This window comes from Aulonocara stuartgranti, assembly GCF_965226115.1.
Source record: "Aulonocara stuartgranti genome assembly, chromosome: 23".
NCBI classification, from domain to species: Eukaryota; Metazoa; Chordata; class Actinopteri; order Cichliformes; family Cichlidae; genus Aulonocara; species Aulonocara stuartgranti.
Genome location: NC_138958.1, coordinates 42,126,824 through 42,153,211, shown reverse-complemented (window position 1 = coordinate 42,153,211; position 26,388 = coordinate 42,126,824). Strand labels below are relative to the sequence as shown.

The following is a 26,388-nucleotide window of genomic DNA, read 5'->3' as shown; positions in this document are numbered from 1 at the left end:
TTCCAAGAATAATGTAGTTTTAATAATGTATCTTTTAAAAACACTGTAACACATGAGTCATTAGTCCATTAATGTTGATCAAATACTGATTAGCACTTGTTTAGATTTAGATTAGATTGCCTGTATGGATTCATTTCCTTTAACCTGCTCCATTATTGTGTGCACATTTAACCCAGTTTATACAGTCAGTGTAAACACACTAAACACACTGTTTCATCTCATCACTGAGGCTGGATAATGATTGTATTTTTTCTGTTGTCTCACTCAGAGGTTCTGGGATGCTGCTGGTCATGATGGTGGAGATCAGTTATTTGAGTGTTGCAGGCCAGCTCACTACAGCTGATGCTGATGTTGCTGCTGTTACTGAGGGATCTGCAAACGAAGCTCCTCCTCCTCTGTTAAAATAAGCATAGACAACAGGGAGAATGAGCTCAGTTCAGTTGTGTCAGTACTGCGCCAAATCACAACAATAGTTGCTGCGAGACACTTTATATTTTAAAGACCCTACACTAATCCAAAGAAACAGAGAAAACCCCAACAATCATATGACCCCCTATGAGTAAGAGCTTTAGTGACAGTGAGAAGGAAAAGCTCTTAACAGGAAAAAACCTCCAGCTCAGCGAGAAGTGGTCATCTGCCCCGACCCTGGTGTGAAAGGAGGAAAACAGGACAAAACACATCCTGTGTCTTCACATCACAATCAACTTTCAACATTTCTGGCAAAATCTGCCATTACTAAGACGCTGGCTTTGGCGTGGTGCTGTCAGCTAAACAGGGATGAGCCAGAATCGAACTTCATCTGCTTTCCAATCAACAAACTCTAAAACCTGAACACATAGGGTAGGTGTCACTCAGATTTTTTTAAAAAAAGAAATCAAACCCAGACCACCCAGTCACAAAAAATTTTGTTTTGTGTGTCAGAACAATAAGGCTGAATGTCACAGCCAAAAAGCCACCAAAGGCAGATTACAGTGTAAACGCTGTCTCCAGGTGGATAACAGCAGGAGTGATACACCCCTGCTGTGAGGCCTGCAGGCATCAGGATTGTGATATTCTCCTTTAGCTTATAGTGGAAAGAAATTATTTTTTGGAGAGGCACAAATAATTTGTGTGGCATCTTATTTGATGCAGAACACCTGATTGTTCTGTAAATAGTTTGACATTTTTATTAAAACCTTGCGCCTTGGCTGCATTTCTAGGTAAAAAGAATCAGCTTTTTCTGTATGGTCTGGAAACAACAAATGACAACAACAAGGATTACCACAAAAAAAATACAAATATCTGATGGTGAAGAATGACAGCAAATTGTATTTGGCATTTTAAGTGGGACTAGAAATAGAAAAAAAATTAGTTCATTGTGTGAAGTTTAATTGCTCCTCATTTCATATAAGATATGAAATATACCCACAGGAATCCAGACGCCACTTGGATCAGCTTCAGAATAAAACAACAGGAGTTGAAATGTATTTCATTTGGAGATGAGTGAAATAAAAATGGACAGGTGATAGCACATGATACTTACTGGGCGTGAAGCAGTTTTGTATAACAGGGTCACTGATGGCAAAGCTGATGGGGTTAGAAACACGGCAAACCACAGGGGTGTTTACCACATCTACAGCTCTTTTTATTAGGATCTCCCCTGTTTCCTCCAGCTGTGTCTCCGCACTAGTCCATTCAAATCTCACAGTGTTGTCTTTCTGTGGAAGAAAATATGGACAACAGTCTTTTCCATCTCTTTCCCTCACACTCTGCTTTTCCTTTCTTTTTCATGCTTTTTATAATCTGTGTAAATATTGTCACTTCTTCCCCTCATTACAAAAAGAAAGAAATGGCAGTTTGACAACCAAAATTCATAACCACATCTAAGTGCTTTCATCAGCACCAGAGTTAAATCTCTACCAGGATAAGGAAGTCTCTATAAACAGATGTTTAGAGGACTTTGAGTGCATTTCAAATGCTCCAATTATCAAGGCGAGTAAAAGAGAGTGGTTCCTCTCAGAAGCACAAACTCAGCTAAAACATTAAACAGAGATCAGTTTTAAGTAACATATGTGTAGTATGAAGAAACGCCAATCCAAACCTTGTGGATTCAGCAGTTTCTGTGTGAATGTTCTTAGGATCTGATGATTTACATACTGACTCTGTGTGTCTGAACTCAGAAAATACAACAAAAAATAAAGAAACATGAGTAAAAGTATTGCTGACAATAGAGCTAGTGGTATGGGCTCAAAATGTGGTCATAAATATTTTGTACTTGTAAAAAAGATTTGTATGCGTAAAAAGAATTTGTGTGTGCGTAAAAAAGATTTGTGTGTGGACTTAGAAAAAAAACCCCTGCAAGTTACAAGTACGGATTTTTGACCCTATTTTTCTTCCCTTCATCTGATTGGTCAATGTCATGTCAATCACAAATGTAACAATCCAATCAGAGAACAGATGGGTTTGGCTGTCGAGGGGCGCTTTTTTGAACTGCAGGTCCTTGAAGGGTGATACCTTTTGAAGCTGGAGGATCGCTATATAAATATCCGATAGCAGCTAGGTCCCCTAACTTTCAGTAGCTGTTGAAAGGAAAAAGTTGTGGTATATCAGTGGTTAGAAATAACATTATTACTTTAGGATTAGTTTAACACAAAGTCAGGGCTGACCCAGGACCATTGCTGTGAGTCACAGTGCGCAGCATAAAAGTCCTTTCACATCGGATGCAGGATACGCTGCTAATGCTAACTGCTAACTAAAAGCAAAGGATCTAGAATTTGTTATGCTGGCTGCTGCACTGAAAAAAAGGCCATGTTGGATTTACCTGATTCAATAATGGACATTTGTTGCACACAAATGTTTTGCTTTGGCAGAAAATTAAACAACTGAGTTAAATCAACACAACTTTTTCATATTCAATAAACCTGTGCATTTTGTGTTGCTAAAACGCGATTGAAACATGTTCAGATGAAGTAAGTTGAGCTCTTGGAATGTTGTAATCCTTCACAATTTTGTCATTTTATTTCAACACTATTCAATAACGTTTACCCCAATACTACTTGGTCACTTAAATACTACATGCTGTCTTCATATTACATAATGTTCAACAAAGTCTAGATCCTGGTTACCATAAAATTTGAATGGATTTACAATGACTACCATCCTCCGGGTTGCAGGAGGGCTGGGAAATAACCCTGAAATGATAGGTTACGAGGCAGGGTACACCCTGGACACCTCACCAGTCTATCACATAGAAACAAACAACCATTTACACTTACATTCACAGGTAATTTAGAATCACCAGTTAACCCTAATTCTAATAACTGCATGACTTTTAACTGTGGGAGGAAACCAGAATGCCCAGAGAGAAACCACTGCAAACTAGCCAGAATGTGGATTTGAACCCAGGACCTTCTTACTGTGAAGCAACAGCACTAACCACCATGCCAACAATCTAGGAAACACAGGAAAGCTATGATTTCCTGTGTTTGATGCAGAATTTTTTTGTTTTTGTCCTTGACAGGTTAATCCACAATAAATAGCAATAGCATGCAGGTGGTGCGTGTGTAGTTCTCTGCCTCTTATAACTCCACTGATTTTCCTGCAGTTTGAAATCTTGTGCGATCTTGTGAATTTCATGAGTTCAGCAACTAACCACTCTTACTAGATTGTGTCAGGTCATCTCAACAAGAACAAATTAAGTTTTTGAATTCCATGCAAATCCTACATGATTTAATTACGTTCATAGTAACATGAAATTATTGTGTTCAAATTACAAGTTAGACTTTTTTAATGTAACAACCACCCAATTTACTTTTTTTGGTATACCAAAAAAAGTAGTGGTGGCTGCTCGACTTGACTGAGATGGATGCCTTCCTGAAACCACGATCTAAAGAGCGCGAGTCTGAAACCCGTGCAGTGTCACGGGATTTAACATTGCTATATTATTGACTTACTTCACTTGAACATGATATGAACAATTTAGTCTACCCTCTCTGCATATCATGTAGTTTCTACACTATATAGTTACACTTAACTTTAAAGCATGAGGCAATTGTGTTAAATACACGCAAGATGCTTATGTAAATCCAAGAGGTGGCCAATCCCTTTTTTTCAGTGTGGGCTCTGTGGGTTTTTGCAGCAGCTCTACCTGTACTAGATGCACCTGCTCCTTGTCTTTTCTATCTCTGACTTTATGTCCTCTACAAGAGTTTTTTTTTTTTTGCTGGTTCTTCAAATGTTCAATAAAAACATGTATGCTAATTCATAACGAAGAAAGCTTTGTAATGAAGACTGTCATTTCCAAAACACTGCCCGCCCCCACCCCGCGGTCCGCAGCGCTGTTGAAAAGGCTGTGGAAGTCCCTGTATTAAACACGTAGACCTGTGACACAAAAATCACCAAACTCGGACGACCACAGACTGTTTTCCTTCGTGGTGATGAAGGAAAACGCTGGGTTGGCATGTAAAAGGGCATTTATTCCCTTCAAAGACCTGCAGTTCAAAAAAAGCGCCCCTCGACAGCCAAACCCATCTGTTCTCTGATTGGATTGTTACATTTGTGATTGACATGACATTGACCAATCAGATGAAGGGAAGAAAAATAGGATCAAAAATCCGTACTTGTAACTTGCAGGGGTTTTTTTTCTAAGTCCACACAAATCTTTTTTACGCACACACAAATCTTTTTTACACATACAAATCTTTTTTAAGCACACACAAATCTTTTTTACACATACAAATCTTTTTTACAAGTACAAAATATTTATGACCACATTTTGGCACTATATACTAGTGGTTTCACAGACATTTTAAGCACATTTCAGTGCCTTTATCAGTAAGTGGAGTTGAATCTTCTGGAGGATCAAGATGTCTAAACTTGGACTATTTTATAACCTCCTCATATAAAACAGAACAGCTGCTCACAGCAGCTCAGCGAGGCTGAAATAACGAAAACTTTGTCTCCAAACTCACAATTATTGGTTCAACTCTTTGAAAAATATTCTGACCTGAAACCTGAAATGTAAATGAAACAGACTCATAGTTGTCCTCACCTGACCAGCATTGCAAGTAAAGCTGACTGAGTCAGAGTCTGTACACGTCATCGTCACGCTGGGCTTCTGCACACGGTCTGAGGTAATAAAATGTAATAAATAACATTATATGAACTTCTGCTAATGATGTATTAATAAAAATAAATAAAACTTGCAAACCAAACTGAACAGTGACTTTATATTAATATCAAACATTTTCTGTTGACAAAAATGTAAAAATTAAACAGCTTCTGATCCATCAACACACTTGTTATGAAATATATTTGCATATTTACATAACCAGAAAAATGTATGTATAATATGTTGTTACTTACCTAATACACACAAACGCACACTCTGTAAATCTCCCACATTTATTCCCTCTGTGCTGTGAACCTCTGGGATGTATCGTCCTGACTTGTCTTTGGTGAGTTGTGTCAGCTTTAGTGATCCAGTTGAATCAACAGCATCATTTTTCCCCATGATCACCTGTTTCTGTCTGCGATTAAAGATTATTCTTGTGTCCTTGAACCATTTCAGGTTATCTGATTCCTTCAACTCATATCTAAGTGGCACAGTTAAGCTTGATCCTGTTGCAGCGTACACACAATCATCCTGAGAGCCTGAAAGACAAAGAAATAAAGAGGAATTTCATGACAAATTAAGAACAGTCATGCTAGAAAAGCTCTCAACAGCCACGTGTCAGTTCATCAAATCTGAAGGAAATTATTATTTTTAATTATTACATGTTTTATCTTTAAAAAGGTGAATGAAAACCTGGTGTCAAGACAAGACAAATATGCAAAAAACATTTTTCAGTTGCTGAACTACGGCCCACAGGCAATGCAATGGTATACACACCACCACAGGAATCCAGACGCCACTTGGATCAGCTTCAGAATAAAACAACAGGAGTTGAAATGTATTTCATTTGGAGATGAGTGAAATAAAAATGGACAGGTGATAGCACATGATACTTACTGGGCGTGAAGCAGTTTTGTATAACAGGGTCACTGATGGCAAAGCTGATGGGGTTAGAAACACGGCAAACCACAGGGGTGTTTACCACATCTACAGCTCTTTTTATTAGGATCTCCCCTGTTTCCTCCAACTGTGTCTCCGCACTAGTCCATTCAAATCTCACAGTGTTGTCTTTCTGTGGAAGAAAATATGGACAACAGTCTTTTCCATCTCTTTCCCTCACACTCTGCTTTTCCTTTCTTTTTCATGCTTTTTATAATCTGTGTAAATATTGTCACTTCTTCCCCTCATTACAAAAAGAAAGAAATGGCAGTTTGACAACCAAAATTCATAACCACATCTAAGTGCTTTCATCAGCACCAGAGTTAAATCTCTACCAGGATAAGGAAGTCTCTATAAACAGATGTTTAGAGGACTTTGAGTGCATTTCAAATGCTCCAATTATCAAGGCGAGTAAAAGAGAGTGGTTCCTCTCAGAAGCACAAACTCAGCTAAAACATTAAACAGAGATCAGTCACTGACTGGTGAATCTAAATGTGCTTTATAAGCTAGCTACCTCGTGTCCAGACTTGTGGCACAGAGTAAAAAGTCTTTCACTAAAGCGGAGGAGTTGATTTTGCCTGCCGCTGTACATATGTGCCATGAGATGATCGGAGAGGCTACTGCAAAGAAGCTACTGACCATCCCACTCTAACAACAATGTGAGCCACCATTTAGCGGACATGGCCTTAGACATACAGCATCAGCTTCTGGAAAGAATAAAAAGTAGTCCATTTTTCTCTTTGCAACTAGAGGAGCCCGCTGATGTCACGAATGGTGCATTGCTGCTGGTGTTTGTTATCACTGGGACAGCAGTTTGCATGTTGCTACCAACTCGAGCCACGGCTCAGGAATGTTTCACTGAGAACGACCTGGACTGGCAGAACTGTGTTGGGGTGTACAGTAATGGTGCAGCTTCAAGGACTTGCAGGCACCACAGCTTCATTAGGCAGATTCTTGACCGTGCACCAGAAGCTAAACGGACCCACTGTTTTCTCCACTGTGAAAGCCCTGCAGCAGCAGCAACAGAGATGTCACCAGAGTTCCACGAGGTGATGGATGTAAGTGTGAAAACTCTCAATTTCACTAAAAATAATGCTGTGAACTCCAGATGTTTTGCCAAGCTTTGTGAGGACATGGAAGCAGATCATGTCCAGCTGCTCTACCGCAGTGAGGTGAGATGGCTTTCAAGAGGACTGGTCCTCAAGCATTTGTTTGAACTAAGGAATGAGGTCTTTTCCTACGCAGAGAAAATCTCCTCTTGCACATTATTATGCCAATTCAAAGCTTTCCTACCTCTGTGACATTTTTTCACTGCTGAACCAGCTGAACATCTCACTTCAAGGGAGAAACAGCAGCATGTCGTTTGTTACAGACAAAGTTGAAGCTTTCAAGAGTAAACTTGCTTTGTGGACTAAGAGGGCCCAGGAAAAGAGGATGGACATGTTTCCACTTTTGTCTCACATCTTGGAAAAATCCCCTCAGGTGAAGATCAGTGACTCTGTCTGTCAGCACCTTTCACCACTGACAGAGAAATTTGATGAATGTTTCCCTGAGGATCCCAGAGAAGGACATGTGGATTTTGGACCCATTTCCAGTGGATCCCATTTAAAATGATGTTGCTTTGCCCTCACATCTGGAATCCCAGATTCGGGAACTTTCCACCGACACCACTTTAAAGTTGCAGTGGGGCAAACTGGGCCGGGGCTCCTTCTGGATTGCTGTCTCAAAGGAGTACCTGTGTCTGGCACTGAGAGCTGTGAAACTCCTTCTCCCATTCACAACTACATATCTGTGTGAATCGGGATTTTCTATTGTGGCCACAACCAAGACCAAAGCCTGAAACAGACTCAGAGCAACACTGGAAGCTACTCTGAGAGGGAGCCTTTCCCCTATTCCACCCAGACTGCATCTGACCGTGTCTCAGAGGCAGGCTCAAGTGTCTCATTAAGAGGTGAGCATAAAAGGGGAGTTGCAGCTTGTTTGTTGTTGCTCATTTGTCTCAAATATAAAGAGTAACTTCTGGTTCTGCCAATGAAAAAAGGTTTACTGCTGAAGCAACTTTCAAATTCACTCACAGATTATCAAGTCAAGTCAAGTCAACTTTATTTGTCAATTCTGCCACATGTACAGGACATACAGAGAATAGAAATTTCGTTACTCTCAAACCCTAGATGAAATAGCAAATGAACATTTAAATATAAGAGAGTGATTAAAAAATGCAAATAAAATAATTAAAAAGTAAAAATTTAAATAAATACAATACAATTTTACGTATAACAAGAAAGCTATGCAATATACAATATACAATATTCAAGTAAGGGTAAATGACATTGAGTGTAAACCAGGCAGAGTAGTGCAAATAAGCAAATAGTGCAAATGGAGATTTAGTAATATACGGTAAGAGATAGTGTAACAACAAAGTCTTATGAGGTAGTGGCAGTCCAATGCTCCACAAAGTGACTGGTAACTGGTGCAGGCCAGTGAGTGAGTCAGAGAGTGTGTGTGTGTGTGTGTGTGTGTGTGTGTGTGTGTGTGTGTGTGTGTGTGTGTGTGACAGAGTTCAGTGAGACCATGGAGGAGAAGAGGGGAGAGGGGGCAGAATCGGGAGGGAGTTAAGCTTCCTGACAGCCTGATGGATGAAGCTGTCCTTCAGTCTGCTGGTCCTGGCCTGGAGACTCCGCAGTCTCCTCCCTGACGGCAGCAGCTTGAAGAAGCTTTGCATTGGGTGCGTGGGATCAGCCGCTATGCAAAGGGCTTTTTTAGTGAGACGGGTGCTGTAAATGTCCTGGAGGGAGGGGAGAGAGACACCAATGATCCTCTCTGCAGCCCTCACTATGCGTTGGAGGGTTCTATGGCAGGACGCATTGCAGGCTCCAAACCACACAGTGATGCAGCTCGACAGGATGCTCTCGATGGTGCCTCTGTAGAAAGTGTACATGATGGGGGCTGGTGCTCCTGCTCTTCTTAGTTTGCGGAGAAAGAAGAGACGCTGCTGTGATTTCTTGGCCAGTGCTGTGGTGTTGTACGTCCAGGAGAGATCCTGTGTGATGTGCACACCCAAGAACTTGGTGCTGCTCACTCTCTCCACAGTCAATGGTCAGAGGAGCATGTTGGGTGTGCATTCTCCTGAAGTCCACGACAATCTCCTTCGTCTTCTCCACATTCAGAGAGAGATTGTTGTCAGCACACCACGTGGCCAGGCGTCTCACCTCACTTCTGTAGCCGGTCTCATCCCTGTTGCTAATGAGACCCACCACCGTTGTGTCGTCCGCAAACTTGATGAAGAGGTTGGAGCTATATGATGGAGTGCAGTCATGGGTCAGCAGAGTGAAGAGGAGGGGGCTCAGCACACATCCCTGCGGGGCCCCCGTGTTTAAAATGATGGTGCTGGATGTATTACTGCCGACCCGTACTGCTTGAGGTCTTCCGGTGAGGAAATCCAACAGCCAGTTGCACAGTGAGGTGTTGAGCCCCAGCTGGACCAGTTTTTGAGTGAGCTGTTGGGGGATTATAGTGTTGAATGCTGAACTGAAATCTATGAACAGCATTCGAACATATGAGTCTTTTTTGTCCAGGTGTGTGAGTGCCGAGTGGAGTGGAGTGGAGATGGCATCATCGGTTGAGCGGTTGGGCCGATACGCAAACTGGAAGGGATCCAGGGAGGGGGGCAGGACAGACTTGATATGTTGCATGACTAGTCGTTCGAAGCACTTCATCAGGATGGGAGTAAGTGCAACATGACGATAGTCATTAAAGCAGGAGGGAGATGACTTTTTTGGAACCGGAATGATTGTGGTGGCTTTAAAACATGTGGGGACGACAGCCTGGATGAGTGATATGTTGAAGATGTCTGTGAAGACATCAGTGAGTTCCACTGCACAGTCTCTCAGTACACGAGACTATATTTTCATTTGCACTTTACTTAAATTTTATAACGGTTTATTTATTTATTTCATTAGAAAATTATTTTGAATGTATTTATTTTATCACTACATTATTTATCCAATTTCTATTTCCCCCTCTTTTCTTATCTCTTTAGCTGTAGTAAAACTCAATTATTAATTATTATGTTTGTGTGTTATTAACCCTGACTTGAGCCTTTCAATTTCTATTTGCAGTTTGATTTGGTGCATGAATCGTTAACCTGTTTGGCATTTTGTTTTTATTGCAGGTTCGCATACACATAATGAATGAATGTCTTTGTGATTATTACATTGCATCATGTCATCATCATGTTTATTTGACAAGATTTTAACTGTTAAAATGAAGTTGATTTGATTTAGTTATTACATATAAATCAAACTAAAAGCAACATCAATTGTTTTCAATACAGTGTTATTATCTGAATGGGCCTCGGGCCACTTTGTAGTGGATAAGTTGGGCCCCGAGGTAAAAAAGGTTAAGAACCCCTGTTATAGACTATATTTATACGAGATGTGTATACTTACTGCATTTGAATCATTTTAACCACATGTAACACCTGCAAACACGTTTTTTTTGTTTGTTTTGTTTTTTAATACTTTGATTTTGCCATCCCATTTGATTTCCATGCCACCTTAAGAAAATTTCTCTAGATCCACCCTTGTTCAGCAGGTTTCAGCAGAGGAGAAATGAGGCCTTTGTCTACAGATTCTTCAACAGCTTAATTATAAGTAGCTATTTGAGGAACATGAGATATCAATAAAATATTAAATATTGTCCTCACCTGACCAGCATTGCAAGTAAAGCTGACTGAGTCAGAGTCTGTACACGTCATCGTCACGCTGGGCTTCTGCACACGGTCTGAGGTAATAAAATGTAATAAATAACATTATATGAACTTCTGCTAATGATGTATTAATAAAAATAAATACATAAAACTTGCAAAACCAAACTGAACAGTGACTTTATATTAATATCAAACATTTTCTGTTGACAAAAATGTAAAAATTAAACAGCTTCTGATCCATCAACACACTTGTTATGAAATATATTTGCATATTTACATAACCAGAAAAATGTATGTATAATATGTTGTTACTTACCTAATACACACAAACGCACACTCTGTAAATCTCCCACATTTATTCCATCTTCATTTATAACCTCTGGTTTGTATCGTCCTGACTTGTCTTTGGTGAGTTGTGTCAGCTTTAGTGATCCAGTTGAATCAACAGCATCATTTTTCCCCATGATCACCTGTTTCCGTCTGCGATAAAAGATTACACTTGTGTCCTTGATCCATTTCAGGTTATCTGATTCCTTCAACTCATATCTAAGTGGCACAGTTAAGCTTGATCCTGTTGCAGCGTACACACAATCATCCTGAGAGCCTGAAAGACAAAGAAATAAAGAGGAATTTCATGACAAATTAAGAACAGTCATGCTAGAAAAGCTCTCAACAGCCACGTGTCAGTTCATCAAATCTGAAGGAAATTATTATTTTTAATTATTACATGTTTTATCTTTAAAACAGTGAATGAAAACCTGGTGTCAAGACAAGACAAATATGCAAAAAACATTTTTCAGTTGCTGAACTACGGCCCACAGGCAATGCTGCGGTGGTATACACACCACCACAGGAATCCAGACGCCACTTGGATCAGCTTCAGAATAAAACAACAGGAGTTGAAATGTATTTCATTTGGAGATGAGTGAAATAAAAATGGACAGGTGATAGCACATGATACTTACTGGGCGTGAAGCAGTTTTGTATAACAGGGTCACTGATGGCAAAGCTGATGGGGTTAGAAACACGGCAAACCACAGGGGTGTTTACCACATCTACAGCTCTTTTTATTAGGATCTCCCCTGTTTCCTCCAGCTGTGTCTCCGCACTAGTCCATTCAAATCTCACAGTGTTGTCTTTCTGTGGAAGAAAATATGGACAACAGTCTTTTCCATCTCTTTCCCTCACACTCTGCTTTTCCTTTCTTTTTCATGCTTTTTATAATCTGTGTAAATATTGTCACTTCTTCCCCTCATTACAAAAAGAAAGAAATGGCAGTTTGACAACCAAAATTCATAACCACATCTAAGTGCTTTCATCAGCACCAGAGTTAAATCTCTACCAGGATAAGGAAGTCTCTATAAACAGATGTTTAGAGGACTTTGAGTCCATTTCAAATGCTCCAATTATCAAGGCAAGTAAAAGAGAGTGGTTCCTCTCAGAAGCACAAACTCAGCTAAAACATTAAACAGAGATCAGTTTTAAGTAACATATGTGTAGTATGAAGAAACGCCAATCCAAACCTTGTGGATTCAGCAGTTTCTGTGTGAATGTTCTTAGGATCTGATGATTTACATACTGACTCTGTGTGTCTGAACTCAGAAAATACAACAAAAAATAAAGAAACATGAGTAAAAGTATTGCTGACAATAGAGCTAGTGGTTTCACAGACATTTTAAGCACATTTCAGTGTCTTTATCAGTAAGTGGAGTTGAATCTTCTGGAGGATCAAGATGTCTAAACTATTTTATAACCTCCTCATATAAAACAGAACAGCTGCTCACAGCAGCTCAGCGAGGCTGAAATAACGGAGACTTTGTCTCCAAACTTACAATTATTGGTTCAACACTTTGAAAAATATTCTGACCTGAAACCTGAAATGTAAATGAAACAGACTCATAGTTGTCCTCACCTGACCAGCATTGCAAGTAAAGCTGACTGAGTCAGAGTCTGTACACGTCATCGTCACGCTGGGCTTCTGCACACGGTCTGAGGTAATAAAATGTAATAAATAACATTATATGAACTTCTGCTAATGATGTATTAATAAAAATAAATAAATAAAACTGTTGCAAAACCAAACTGAACAGTGACTTTATATTAATATCAAACATTTTCTGTTGACAAAAATGTAAAAATTAAACAGCTTCTGATCCATCAACACACTTGTTATGAAATATATTTGCATATTTACATAACCAGAAAAATGTATGTATAATATGTTGTTACTTACCTAATACACACAAACGCACACTTGGTAAATCTCCCACATTCATTCCATCTTCATTTATAACCTCTGGTTTGTATCGTCCTGACTTGTCTTTGGTGAGTTGTGTCAGCTTTAGTGATCCAGTTGAATCAACAGCATCATTTTTCCCCATGATCACCTGTTTCCGTCTGCGATAAAAAATTACACTTGTGTCCTTGAACCATTTCAGGTTATCTGATTCCTTCAACTCATATCTAAGTGGCACAGTTAAGCTTGATCCTGTTGCAGCGTACACACAATCATCCTGAGAGCCTGAAAGACAAAGAAATAAAGAGGAATTTCATGACAAATTAAGAACAGTCATGCTAGAAAAGCTCTCAACAGCCACGTGTCAGTTCATCAAATCTGAAGGAAATTATTATTTTTAATTATTACATGTTTTATCTTTAAAAAGGTGAATGAAAACCTGGTGTCAAGACAAGACAAATATGCAAAAAACATTTTTCAGTTGCTGAACTACGGCCCACAGGCAATGCTGCGGTGGTATACACACCACCACAGGAATCCAGACGCCACTTGGATCAGCTTCAGAATAAAACAACAGGAGTTGAAATGTATTTCATTTGGAGATGAGTGAAATAAAAATGGACAGGTGATAGCACATGATACTTACTGGGCGTGAAGCAGTTTTGTATAACAGGGTCACTGATGGCAAAGCTGATGGGGTTAGAAACACGGCAAACCACAGGGGTGTTTACCACATCTACAGCTCTTTTTATTAGGATCTCCCCTGTTTCCTCCAGCTGTGTCTCCGCACTAGTCCATTCAAATCTCACAGTGTTGTCTTTCTGTGGAAGAAAATATGGACAACAGTCTTTTCCATCTCTTTCCCTCACACTCTGCTTTTCCTTTCTTTTTCATGCTTTTTATAATCTGTGTAAATATTGTCACTTCTTCCCCTCATTACAAAAAGAAAGAAATGGCAGTTTGACAACCAAAATTCATAACCACATCTAAGTGCTTTCATCAGCACCAGAGTTAAATCTCTACCAGGATAAGGAAGTCTCTATAAACAGATGTTTAGAGGACTTTGAGTCCATTTCAAATGCTCCAATTATCAAGGCGAGTAAAAGAGAGTGGTTCCTCTCAGAAGCACAAACTCAGCTAAAACATTAAACAGAGATCAGTTTTAAGTAACATATGTGTAGTATGAAGAAACGCCAATCCAAACCTTGTGGATTCAGCAGTTTCTGTGTGAATGTTCTTAGGATCTGATGATTTACATACTGACTCTGTGTGTCTGAACTCAGAAAATACAACAAAAAATAAAGAAACATGAGTAAAAGTATTGCTGACGATAGAGCTAGTGGTTTCATAGACATTTTAAGCACATTTCAGTGTCTTTATCAGTAAGTGGAGTTGAATCTTCTGGAGGATCAAGATGTCTAAACTTGGACCATTTTATAACCTCCTCATATAAAACAGAACAGCTGCTCACAGCAGCTCAGCGAGGCTGAAATAACGAAAACTTTGTCTCCAAACTCACAATTATTGGTTCAACTCTTTGAAAAATATTCTGACCTGAAACCTGAAATGTAAATGAAACAGACTCATAGTTGTCCTCACCTGACCAGCATTGCAAGTAAAGCTGACTGAGTCAGAGTCTGTACACGTCATCGTCACGCTGGGCTTCTGCACACGGTCTGAGGTAATAAAATGTAATAAATAACATTATATGAACTTCTGCTAATGATGTATTAATAAAAATAAATAAATAAAACTTGCAAAACCAAACTGAACAGTGACTTTATATTAATATCAAACATTTTCTGTTGACAAAAATGTAAAAATTAAACAGCTTCTGATCCATCAACACACTTGTTATGAAATATATTTGCATATTTACATAACCAGAAAAATGTATGTATAATATGTTGTTACTTACCTAATACACACAAACGCACACTCTGTAAATCTCCCACATTTATTCCCTCTGTGTAAACCTCTGGTTTGTATCGTCCTGACTTGTCTTTGGTGAGTTGTGTCAGCTTTAGTGATCCAGTTGAATCAACAGCATCATTTTTCCCCATGATCACCTGTTTCCGTCTGCGATAAAAGATTACACTTGTGTCCTTGATCCATTTCAGGTTATCTGATTCCTTCAACTCATATCTAAGTGGCACAGTTAAGCTTGATCCTGTTGCAGCGTACACACAATCATCCTGAGAGCCTGAAAGACAAAGAAATAAAGAGGAATTTCATGACAAATTAAGAACAGTCATGCTAGAAAAGCTCTCAACAGCCACGTGTCAGTTCATCAAATCTGAAGGAAATTATTATTTTTAATTATTACATGTTTTATCTTTAAAAAGGTGAATGAAAACCTGGTGTCAAGACAAGACAAATATGCAAAAAACATTTTTCAGTTGCTGAACTACGGCCCACAGGCAATGCTGCGGTGGTATACACACCACCACAGGAATCCAGACGCCACTTGGATCAGCTTCAGAATAAAACAACAGCAGTTGAAATGTATTTCATTTGGAGATGAGTGAAATAAAAATGGACAGGTGATAGCACATGATACTTACTGGGCGTGAAGCAGTTTTGTATAACAGGGTCACTGATGGCAAAGCTGATGGGGTTAGAAACACGGCAAACCACAGGGGTGTTTACCACATCTACAGCTCTTTTTATTAGGATCTCCCCTGTTTCCTCCAACTGTGTCTCCGCACTAGTCCATTCAAATCTCACAGTGTTGTCTTTCTGTGGAAGAAAATATGGACAACAGTCTTTTCCATCTCTTTCCCTCACACTCTGCTTTTCCTTTCTTTTTCATGCTTTTTATAATCTGTGTAAATATTGTCACTTCTTCCCCTCATTACAAAAAGAAAGAAATGGCAGTTTGACAACCAAAATTCATAACCACATCTAAGTGCTTTCATCAGCACCAGAGTTAAATCTCTACCAGGATAAGGAAGTCTCTATAAACAGATGTTTAGAGGACTTTGAGTCCATTTCAAATGCTCCAATTATCAAGGCGAGTAAAAGAGAGTGGTTCCTCTCAGAAGCACAAACTCAGCTAAAACATTAAACAGAGATCAGGTTTAAGTAACATATGTGTAGTATGAAGAAACACCAATCCAAACCTTGTGGATTCAGCAGTTTCTGTGTGAATGTTCTTAGGATCTGATGATTTACATACTGACTCTGTGTGTCTGAACTCAGAAAATACAACAAAAAATAAAGAAACATGAGTAAAAGTATTGCTGACGATAGAGCTAGTGGTTTCATAGACATTTTAAGCACATTTCAGTGTCTTTATCAGTAAGTGGAGTTGAATCTTCTGGAGGATCAAGATGTCTAAACTATTTTATAACCTCCTCATATAAAACAGAACAGCTGCTCACAGCAGCTCAGCGAGGCTGAAATAACGAAGACTTTGTCTCCAAACTCACAATTATTGGTTCAACTCTTTGAAAAATATTCTGACCTGAAACCTGAAATGTAAATGAAACAGACTCATAGTTGTCCTCACCTGACCAGCATTGCAAGTAAAGCTGACTGAGTCAGAGTCTGTACACGTCATCGTCACGCTGGGCTTCTGCACACGGTCTGAGGTAATAAAATGTAATAAATAACATTATATGAACTTCTGCTAATGATGTATTAATAAAAATAAATAAATAAAACTTGCAAAACCAAACTGAACAGTGACTTTATATTAATATCAAACATTTTCTGTTGACAAAAATGTAAAAATTAAACAGCTTCTGATCCATCAACACACTTGTTATGAAATATATTTGCATATTTACATAACCAGAAAAATGTATGTATAATATGTTGTTACTTACCTAATACACACAAACGCACACTCTGTAAATCTCCCACATTCATTCCATCTTCATTTATAACCTCTGGTTTGTATCGTCCTGACTTGTCTTTGGTGAGTTGTGTCAGCTTTAGTGATCCAGTTGAATCAACAGCATCATTTTTCCCCATGATCACCTGTTTCCGTCTGCGATAAAAAATTACACTTGTGTCCTTGAACCATTTCAGGTTATCTGATTCCTTCAACTCATATCTAAGTGGCACAGTTAAGCTTGATCCTGTTGCAGCGTACACACAATCATCCTGAGAGCCTGAAAGACAAAGAAATAAAGAGGAATTTCATGACAAATTAAGAACAGTCATGCTAGAAAAGCTCTCAACAGCCACGTGTCAGTTCATCAAATCTGAAGGAAATTATTATTTTTAATTATTACATGTTTTATCTTTAAAAGGGTGAATGAAAACCTGGTGTCAAGACAAGACAAATATGCAAAAAACATTTTTCAGTTGCTGAACTACGGCCCACAGGCAATGCTGCAGTGGTATACACACCACCACAGGAATCCAGACGCCACTTGGATCAGCTTCAGAATAAAACAACAGGAGTTGAAATGTATTTCATTTGGAGATGAGTGAAATAAAAATGGACAGGTGATAGCACATGATACTTACTGGGCGTGAAGCAGTTTTGTATAACAGGGTCACTGATGGCAAAGCTGATGGGGTTAGAAACACGGCAAACCACAGGGGTGTTTACCACATCTACAGCTCTTTTTATTAGGATCTCCCCTGTTTCCTCCAGCTGTGTCTCCGCACTAGTCCATTCAAATCTCACAGTGTTGTCTTTCTGTGGAAGAAAATATGGACAACAGTCTTTTCCATCTCTTTCCCTCACACTCTGCTTTTCCTTTCTTTTTCATGCTTTTTATAATCTGTGTAAATATTGTCACTTCTTCCCCTCATTACAAAAAGAAAGAAATGGCAGTTTGACAACCAAAATTCATAACCACATCTAAGTGCTTTCATCAGCACCAGAGTTAAATCTCTACCAGGATAAGGAAGTCTCTATAAACAGATGTTTAGAGGACTTTGAGTCCATTTCAAATGCTCCAATTATCAAGGTGAGTAAAAGAGAGTGGTTCCTCTCAGAAGCACAAACTCAGCTAAAACATTAAACAGAGATTAGGTTTAAGTAACATATGTGTAGTATGAAGAAACGCCAATCCAAACCTTGTGGATTCAGCAGTTTCTGTGTGAATGTTCTTAGGATCTGATGATTTACATACTGACTCTGTGTGTCTGAACTCAGAAAATACAACAAAAAATAAAGAAACATGAGTAAAAGTATTGCTGACGATAGAGCTAGTGGTTTCACAGACATTTTAAGCACATTTCAGTGTCTTTATCAGTAAGTGGAGTTGAATCTTCTGGAGGATCAAGATGTCTAAACTTGGACTATTTTATAACCTCCTCATATAAAACAGAACAGCTGCTCACAGCAGCTCAGCGAGGCTGAAATAACGGAGACTTTGTCTCCAAACTCACAATTATTGGTTCAACTCTTTGAAAAATATTCTGACCTGAAACCTGAAATGTAAATGAAACAGACTCATAGTTGTCCTCACCTGACCAGCATTGCAAGTAAAGCTGACTGAGTCAGAGTCTGTACACGTCATCGTCACGCTGGGCTTCTGCACACGGTCTGAGGTAATAAAATGTAATAAATAACATTATATGAACTTCTGCTAATGATGTATTAATAAAAATAAATAAAACTTGCAAACCAAACTGAACAGTGACTTTATATTAATATCAAACATTTTCTGTTGACAAAAATGTAAAAATTAAACAGCTTCTGATCCATCAACACACTTGTTATGAAATATATTTGCATATTTACATAACCAGAAAAATGTATGTATAATATGTTGTTACTTACCTAATACACACAAACGCACACTCTGTAAATCTCCCACATTCATTCCATCTTCATTTATAACCTCTGGTTTGTATCGTCCTGACTTGTCTTTGGTGAGTTGTGTCAGCTTTAGTGATCCAGTTGAATCAACAGCATCATTTTTCCCCATGATCACCTGTTTCCGTCTGCGATAAAAAATTACACTTGTGTCCTTGAACCATTTCAGGTTATCTGATTCCTTCAACTCATATCTAAGTGGCACAGTTAAGCTTGATCCTGTTGCAGCGTACACACAATCATCCTGAGAGCCTGAAAGACAAAGAAATAAAGAGGAATTTCATGACAAATTAAGAACAGTCATGCTAGAAAAGCTCTCAACAGCCACGTGTCAGTTCATCAAATCTGAAGGAAATTATTATTTTTAATTATTACATGTTTTATCTTTAAAAAGGTGAATGAAAACCTGGTGTCAAGACAAGACAAATATGCAAAAAACATTTTTCATTTGCTGAACTACGGCCCACAGGCAATGCTGCGGTGGTATACACACCACCACAGGAATCCAGACGCCACTTGGATCAGCTTCAGAATAAAACAACAGGAGTTGAAATGTATTTCATTCCCAACTCTCTGTGAATGGTACTCATGGCCATTGATCAGTGGTTGTTGACCAGTGGTCATGAGAATTTGCATATTAATTCGTATCAAGATGGCAGCGTGGACGCACACAGCGACTGCTCTCTCGCCTGACAAAACAGTATCCCCGTGTTTTTTTTGCTCTTTTTCTTGTTTTACACAATGTTCATACAGTTGCATGCTTTTTTTTCATAATCAAGAAAAGCAAATCCACGAACTTTTCAATCATGGAAGAGCTACGAATTACACTGAGGAACTGCAGACTGCTTCAGAGGCATCTACCATCAGCAACCCCTGCTACTAGATCTCGCCCATAGTGGAAAAGTCTCAGGCGGTTCGAGAGGAAACAGAAGAGAGGTAAGCGTGGAGGCATCCGGAGTAGATACGTTTCATATACTTTTCATCAAGTTTGCAGATGACACAACTGTGGCAGGTCACATCAGCAACAGTGATGACACCTACTACAGGAGTGAAGTTATCCATCTGGCCAAGTGGTGCAGCAACAACAACCTCTCCTTGAATGTGGAGAAGACTAAGGAGATCATCATAGACTTCAGGAGAACTCACTCCCTGCACACCCCACTAACCATCAATGGTGCTGCTGTGGAGAGTGTAAGCAGCACCAAGTTCCTGGGTGTGCACATCTCAGAAGATCTCTCCTGGTCAAAAAACACTGCGTCACAGGTCAGCAAAGCCCAACAGCGAGTCTACTTCCTCTGCAAACTGAGGAGAGCAAGAGCCTCAACCCCCATTATGAGCACCTTCTACAGAGGCACAGTTGAGAGTATCGTCACCAGCTGCATCACTGTGTGGTATGGCTCTTGCCGAAGCAAGCGGAGAGGATCATTGGTACTTCTCTTCTCTTCCCTCCCTCCAGAACATCTACTGCACCTGCCTCATCCGGAAAGCCCTCTGCATTACAGGTGACTCCACTCAACCGTCCAACAGCTTCTTCAGTTTTCTGCCATCAGGAAAGAGACTGAAGAGCCTCCAGGCTAGAACGAGCAGACTGAGAGAGAGAGCTTCGCCTGTCAGGCTGTCAGGATGCTGAATTATCTCCCTGCTCTCACACACATGAACTCCAGACCTGCATTCACCTCTCCCCTCTGAACCCCCCCATTCCCCAGACATACAAAACTCTGAACCTCCCCCATCACCTGTTCCCTGACTGCCCCACCCCCACTTGCACATGAACTTGCCCACAATCACTAGGATTGTGTTGGACACCGCTGTTTATATAATTGTGTAGTTTTGAATTGTGGTGTATAAAAGATGTTTTAGTGTACACTGAGGGCCATGGGGGCATATATTTACAGTCATTTTAAAATATGACTGTAAATATATGGTCTTTGACAGTAAAGCTGACTTTGACTTGACTTTGACTTTGATTAATGATCAAGGAACTGACCTCACAGCCCATTGTTCATTCAGTGGTGCTAGTTTCAGTTATTGTGCAACTTTACTGCTTATAAGGTTGGTGAAACCTGCAGTAACCATGTCATGGTCCGGGTAAGTGCGGAGTTTTTCCACTCTGCTGGGCTCCGCCTTCAGGCGGAAACTCCAATCAGCCTTCACACCTGACTGCAATCAAGTCACCGGCATTTAAAACCAGCACTCCCAACAGACCTCTGCCAGACCTTCAGCTAACTCGCGTTAGTGCTAGGCCGCAAGCTCTTGTGAGATACCGTAACTTTTTTATTTCTACTCACAGTCTTTTCTTTCTGTCATAGTTATCCGCCTGGTCATCTGGCTTCACAAGTTGGAACAATACGCATCTCTGCCTGGATGCAGGTTTTCAGCTATCTAGTTTCACTCCCTTCATCGTGGCACCTCTCTTGCCTGCCAGGACTGTTGGACTCTCTCTGGACCACTACTCACCCGGACCCTTTGGACGCTCTCCTCCCTAGTCCCCCTTAGCCTGCAACGCGTAAGCCATTACCATGATAGTTTAATCAACCAGCCGTGATTCACTGGAATTCCACTGACTGTCTATCTCTTCTATTTCCACGTTCACACCATCAGAAGTGGCAGAGGGTTCAGCCTCACACGCCTCACACTCTGGAGAGGACTCACTGTGGTGAGGGGGCGCTGCTCTTGTGGCGACCTGCAGCAGGTGTTTACTGGCGTTTTCTTTTTCTTTTTAACTTTGTTTTAACTCTGTTCTTAACCGTGGTTTTAACTTTTTATGAAGTTTTTTTTGCCGAGATGGAGATCTTCTACACCTTAGTTTTATTGTTGTTGGCGATATTCACCTGGAGTCATTCACTCTCACTGACAATCACTTATACACGCGAGGAACTACTTGGATTACAGTGGTCCTGTTTGTCTATGTACGACTCTTCTAATGCTCGGACAGATGTGATTCTTGGTGAGGATTTATTTGCCCGGTCAAAGACTAATTTTGGAAAGCCCCACTGCTTGAGAAAACGCGGAAAGAAAGGCGGCGTGCGTCACCGTGTAAGAAAACTTGGAGGAAGAATCGTGTTCCTCTGCCTTCTATGATTCTGGCCAATGTCCAATCTCCTAGGAACAAAACGGATGAATTACAAGGAAATGTGCTTCATCTACGGGATTACAGGGAGGCTTGTCTGATGGCGCTTACCGAGACGTGGCTGACCGATATGGACAGTGACACTTCACTGCGAATCAGAGCTTTGGGACCCCTGTCAGATTGGATCGGAACTGTGGAGTAACACTCAAATCTCACGGAGGAGGGGTTTGTTTGTATATCAACCAGGGCTGGTGTAATAACTTTACTGTGCGGGAGCGGTTGTGTCTTCCTGACATCGAGCTCCTTTCAGTATCTGTCAGGCCTTTTTACTTACCGAGGGCGTTCCCTCAAATTTTTGTCACTGTTGTTTACATTCATCCTAAAGCTGATGTTAAAGTTGCTGCCGACGCCATTTTTAAAGTGGTACACAATCTGCAGACTCTCTCACCGGATGCTCCTAATTTTATTCTCGGTGATTTTAACAATTGTAATCTTAAGAAATCACTGAACAATTTCTTTCAATATGTCACTTGTCCTACAAGGAATAACAAAACGCTGGATTTGTATTATGGACCAATTAAGGGGGCATATAAGTCTGTGGCCGGACCTGCGCTAGGTTCTTCGGATCACAATGTTATTCACCTCCTCCCTGCTTACAGATCTGTGATTAGGAGGGAGAAGGCCTGTGTGAAGCGGACTAATGTCTGGACAGAAGACCGTTGTGTTGCCCTTCAGGGGTTTTTGATTGCACTGACTGGTCCTTGTTTCAAGAGAGCACTTCTGATTTGGATGCACTCAGCGATGTGGTGTGTAGCTACTTCTGTTTTTGCAAAGACTCTGTGGTTCCAGTCAGAGAATTTAAGACTTTCCCTAATAACAAACCGTGGCTCTCTAAAGATATTAAGGATCTGATTCTTAAAAGGAAAATTGCTTTTAACGAGGGAGACGTTCCCACTATGAGAATATTGAGGAAGGACGTGAGGGCTGTAATAAAGATCGCCAAGATGAGGTATAGAAATAAGACTGAGGCAGAACTCAGCAGTAACAACCTCCAAAGAGCTTGGCTTGGTATGAAAACAATGGCAGGGCTACAGACGAAAGGTAAAAGTAATATTACCTTAGAGGAGTTTACCTCTGACAAACATCTGGCAGACAGTCTTAACAGTTTTTACCTTCGTTCTGAGAACTTTGACTGTTCTAGGCAGACCAGCACATTGAGGGAAAAGACCATCACTCCCCCATCAATTTGTATTGATGAGAGGGGGCTAATCTCTTTAGACACACTAAAAGCAAGAGTCCTGGACCTGACAACATCTGTGGACAGGTACTGAGAACTTGTGCTGATCAGCTGAGTGGGATTTTTCACTATACCTTCTCACTTTCTTTAGAGCTACAGACAGTACCTAAGATTTGGAAACATGCTGTCATTGTTCCTGTTGCTAAGGGCAGTTCTCCTAAGGCACTGAATGATTTTAGGCCCGTGGCTCTGACTTCTTTAGTGATGAAGACATTTGAGAAGATAATTAAGAAGGAGATTTTAATGCATGTTGAACACCATCTTGACCCCTTCCAGTTCAGGGAGAGGTGTGGAGGATGCTGCTGTCACACTCCTGCTTCTCTTGTATGAGCATCTTGAGGCCCCTCACACCCTTGCAAGATTATTATTTGCTGACTTTTCATCTGCATTTAATACAATTCAACCCTTCTTACTTGCTGACAGGCTTTACAATCATTTCAAGCTTGACACTAGTCTGGTCGGCTGGGTGACAGACTTTCTGACTAATAGGTCACAATGTGTGAGGGTGAATCATGTGTTTTCTGATGTGATCTCCTCCTCTACTGGATCACCCCAGGGTTGCTGCCTCTCTCCCCTTCTGTTCATTCTGTACACAAATGAGTGTCGCAGCAATTTCACAAACAGACACATCCTGAAGTTTGCTGACGACACAGTGATCGTCAGTCTTCTAGTGGTGGACGAGTCAGGCCATGGACAGGTTGTAGATGATTTTGCGAATTGGTGTGATGAGTCCTTCCTTTCACTTAATGTGTCAAAAACTAAAGACATGATTATTGATTTTAGGAAGTCCTCTTATAGCTCATCACCCACTATCATTAAAACTGCCGATATTGGGATCGTTGAGAGTTATAAATATCTAGGTGTGGTACTTGACCATAAACTGTGTTTTGAATCTCATGCTGATGCCACTACTAAAAAAGTTCAACAAAGACTGTTCTTTTTAACGAAAATGAGATCTTTTAATGGCTCATCTCAGATGTTGTCTTTGTTTTATAGAAGTTTTATCGAATCTGTGATGTTTTTTTGTATCGCTGCCTGGTTTGGTAACCTGACGGTGAAGAATAAGAATCGGTTCGGACTTCTGGTAAAAACTGCTAGCAAAATTTCAGGGCGCTGGCAAGATGGACTTTTGGCCATTTACAATAGAAATGTGCTTAGAAAGGCTCATTCTATTATTAATTGTTTGAACCATCCACTTCACAGTGAGTTTGAGTTGTTGCCTTCCGGCCGCCGTTTTAAAGTACCTGTGAGGAAGACTAAAAGACTCCAGGTCTCTTTTATCCCTACTGCGTCTTGTCTCCTCAATGGCAAATAACTGTCCTTGGACTTTCTATCACTATTATTGTCATTATTATTTTATATTATTGTTCTGTTTATTTTTATCCTGCTTGTGGGACAATAAAGAAATTGAATTGAATTATAGTGACTCTGTGCACCTACTGCTCCTTCCCCCCCCCTTCCCAGGATCTGTTCATGGACTCTTGTATCTAGTCATAGCACACAGCTGGAGTTTAATGTTTCATAGTCTTAGACTTCACAGTTAACAGTTCATAGGTTTCTTAGTTCACAGTTCATAGCCTACATATTTTCCCTGCATTGTAATTAAAGTAGTCACTGTAAATAAAGCAGTGTATTCACATCAGTTTGCCTTCCTTTGTGTCTGCACTTGAGTCCACACACACAGCCTGGTCCTCTCGGTCGTAACAAATCTGAGACTGAAGAACTAACTTGGATGAGTGATGAAACGTTTCTCCCACTGAAAACGCTACGTCCAGATGAACAGAATCAACCTTTTGGAATTTTTCAGTTGCTGAACAACTTTAACAATTTCATTTTCTGTGAAGGAAATCAAAGGACATTAGCAGTTACATCTGTCATCTTGTTATGAGGCACAATGTTAATATTTTCATGGAGAATAAGGAAATCTTCATTTTCATGTATCATTCCAACTCCTTGAGTTCATTTGCCGCTCCCATTTCAGCGCCACTACCAAAAAATATCAAAATCAGCCTTTAAATTGACTGTAAAATACAACATTTTCGTGGAGTTTTACCCCCAGTAAAGGACCAGTAAAAACTTTTTGGATGTTTTAGTTCAGTAATTATTGCTAAATTCTAGGTTTTTCTGATGGTAAAATGCATTTCCACCGAGAGCCTCAAAAAGAAAAAAAGAAATATAGAAATAAAACTGCACGATCACTAAATCACATAGAATATCTGGCCAATCACAAGTGGCATCTTAAAGAACGATTTGAAAAGTTAAAATGAACTTTTCCTTTAATAAAGCCTGAGGAATTAATAATGATTCATTAAATTGTGTTTGTACCTGTGGAGCCGTTGGCTAAGCAGCAGAGCAGAAACACAGCGGTGATAATGGAAGAAGAAGACATCTTCTTCACTCTTCTCATCACATTCAGGTCCAAACAGTTACTCAGTCCAAATCAGGGATACATGAATATCCATCCCACATAATAGGCCTTCTAATGACGTGAAAAAATACAACAGAACAAAAAAATGAACAAAAAACATGAAACAGAAACAAAAACAGCTGCAAACAAAGCAGAAAGCTGGCAAATGTCCAGCCACCTGATGCAATCCAGACTGTCTAGCATATTCTTAAGTTTCCCTTTTGGTTATCAATAAAATATATTCCAACAGGAATATTGCTTCAATTTCTGGCTATGCAGAGTGAGGATGACGTCACCGAACACAGCAAACAGAAAGTGAAAGTAAAAAAACAAAGAACAATAGACCAGACTGTGGTTAGAGCTGAAAATGTCTCTTGTATTTAATATTATTTATTTATTATTTAAAGTAGAGGAATCTCTCGCTCTCGCTCTCTTTCCGCTGTTATAAGTCAGCCCAGCTCACCCACTCTCTCTTCAGCTCCTCTATCACAGCAATCATGGATACTGACCGCGTTCGTCTTCGGGGTTCACAGCACACATAACGTTGATAGATTTGCATCGATTTCTTACACGCGCGTATTAAAAACAATGATTCTGTGATCACAAAGTTTAGACCCACCCAAAGCAGTGTGGATGTGGACGAGGCTTAAGTTGCAGTGAGGCTATCAGACAGCAGATGATGATTAATAAAGTCCATGTGATCCATAAAAGAATCATAAAGTAAAAAGATGATGATGATAAACGTGAATCTACATACCAATCAGATGGTGTCTTCTGAATCAGGGAGGAGGCGGTGTGATCCTGGGAACTGTGATCATGAAACCTGAAGCGATGCGGACCGCCCCCAGAACCGGTCA

General features: G+C 40.0%; 1 protein-coding gene across 2 annotated transcripts; it reads right to left on the bottom strand.

Moving 5' to 3' along the window:
• LOC309701219 (uncharacterized protein) lies at positions 1-26,388 on the bottom strand. 2 transcript variants are annotated; one of them, XM_082525316.1, is made up of 21 exons: positions 26,289-26,388; positions 25,450-25,603; positions 18,722-19,009; positions 18,408-18,484; positions 17,455-17,629; positions 16,806-17,093; positions 16,487-16,563; positions 15,540-15,714; positions 14,894-15,178; positions 14,575-14,651; positions 13,622-13,796; positions 12,973-13,260; positions 12,652-12,728; positions 11,705-11,879; positions 11,056-11,343; positions 10,737-10,813; positions 5,990-6,164; positions 5,344-5,631; positions 5,030-5,106; positions 1,523-1,697; positions 1-395 (listed from the first exon to the last, which is right to left on the bottom strand). In XM_082525316.1, exons 2-21 carry the CDS (start codon positions 25,529-25,531, stop codon positions 361-363), a joined length of 3,354 nt encoding a protein of 1,117 aa, XP_082381442.1. In that variant the 5' UTR covers positions 25,532-25,603; positions 26,289-26,388; the 3' UTR covers positions 1-360. The 2 variants fall into 2 exon arrangements, with proteins under 2 accessions (XP_082381442.1, XP_082381443.1); XM_082525317.1 differs by lacking the exon at positions 26,289-26,388 and adding an exon at positions 26,151-26,247.

Bases quoted from the DNA above. Each gene is read 5' to 3' on its own strand.
- LOC309701219 (XM_082525316.1), bottom strand. From the start codon at position 25,531: ATGAGAAGAGTGAAGAAGATGTCTTCTTCTTCCATTATCACCGCTGTG. The intron at 19,010-25,449 runs GTACAAACACAA...TTTGTCTTTCAG, and splicing joins CTTAGCCAACGGCTCCACAG to GCTCTCAGGATGATTGTGTG. The intron at 17,630-18,407 runs GTGAGGACAACT...TTTCTTCCACAG, and splicing joins TTACTTGCAATGCTGGTCAG to AAAGACAACACTGTGAGATT.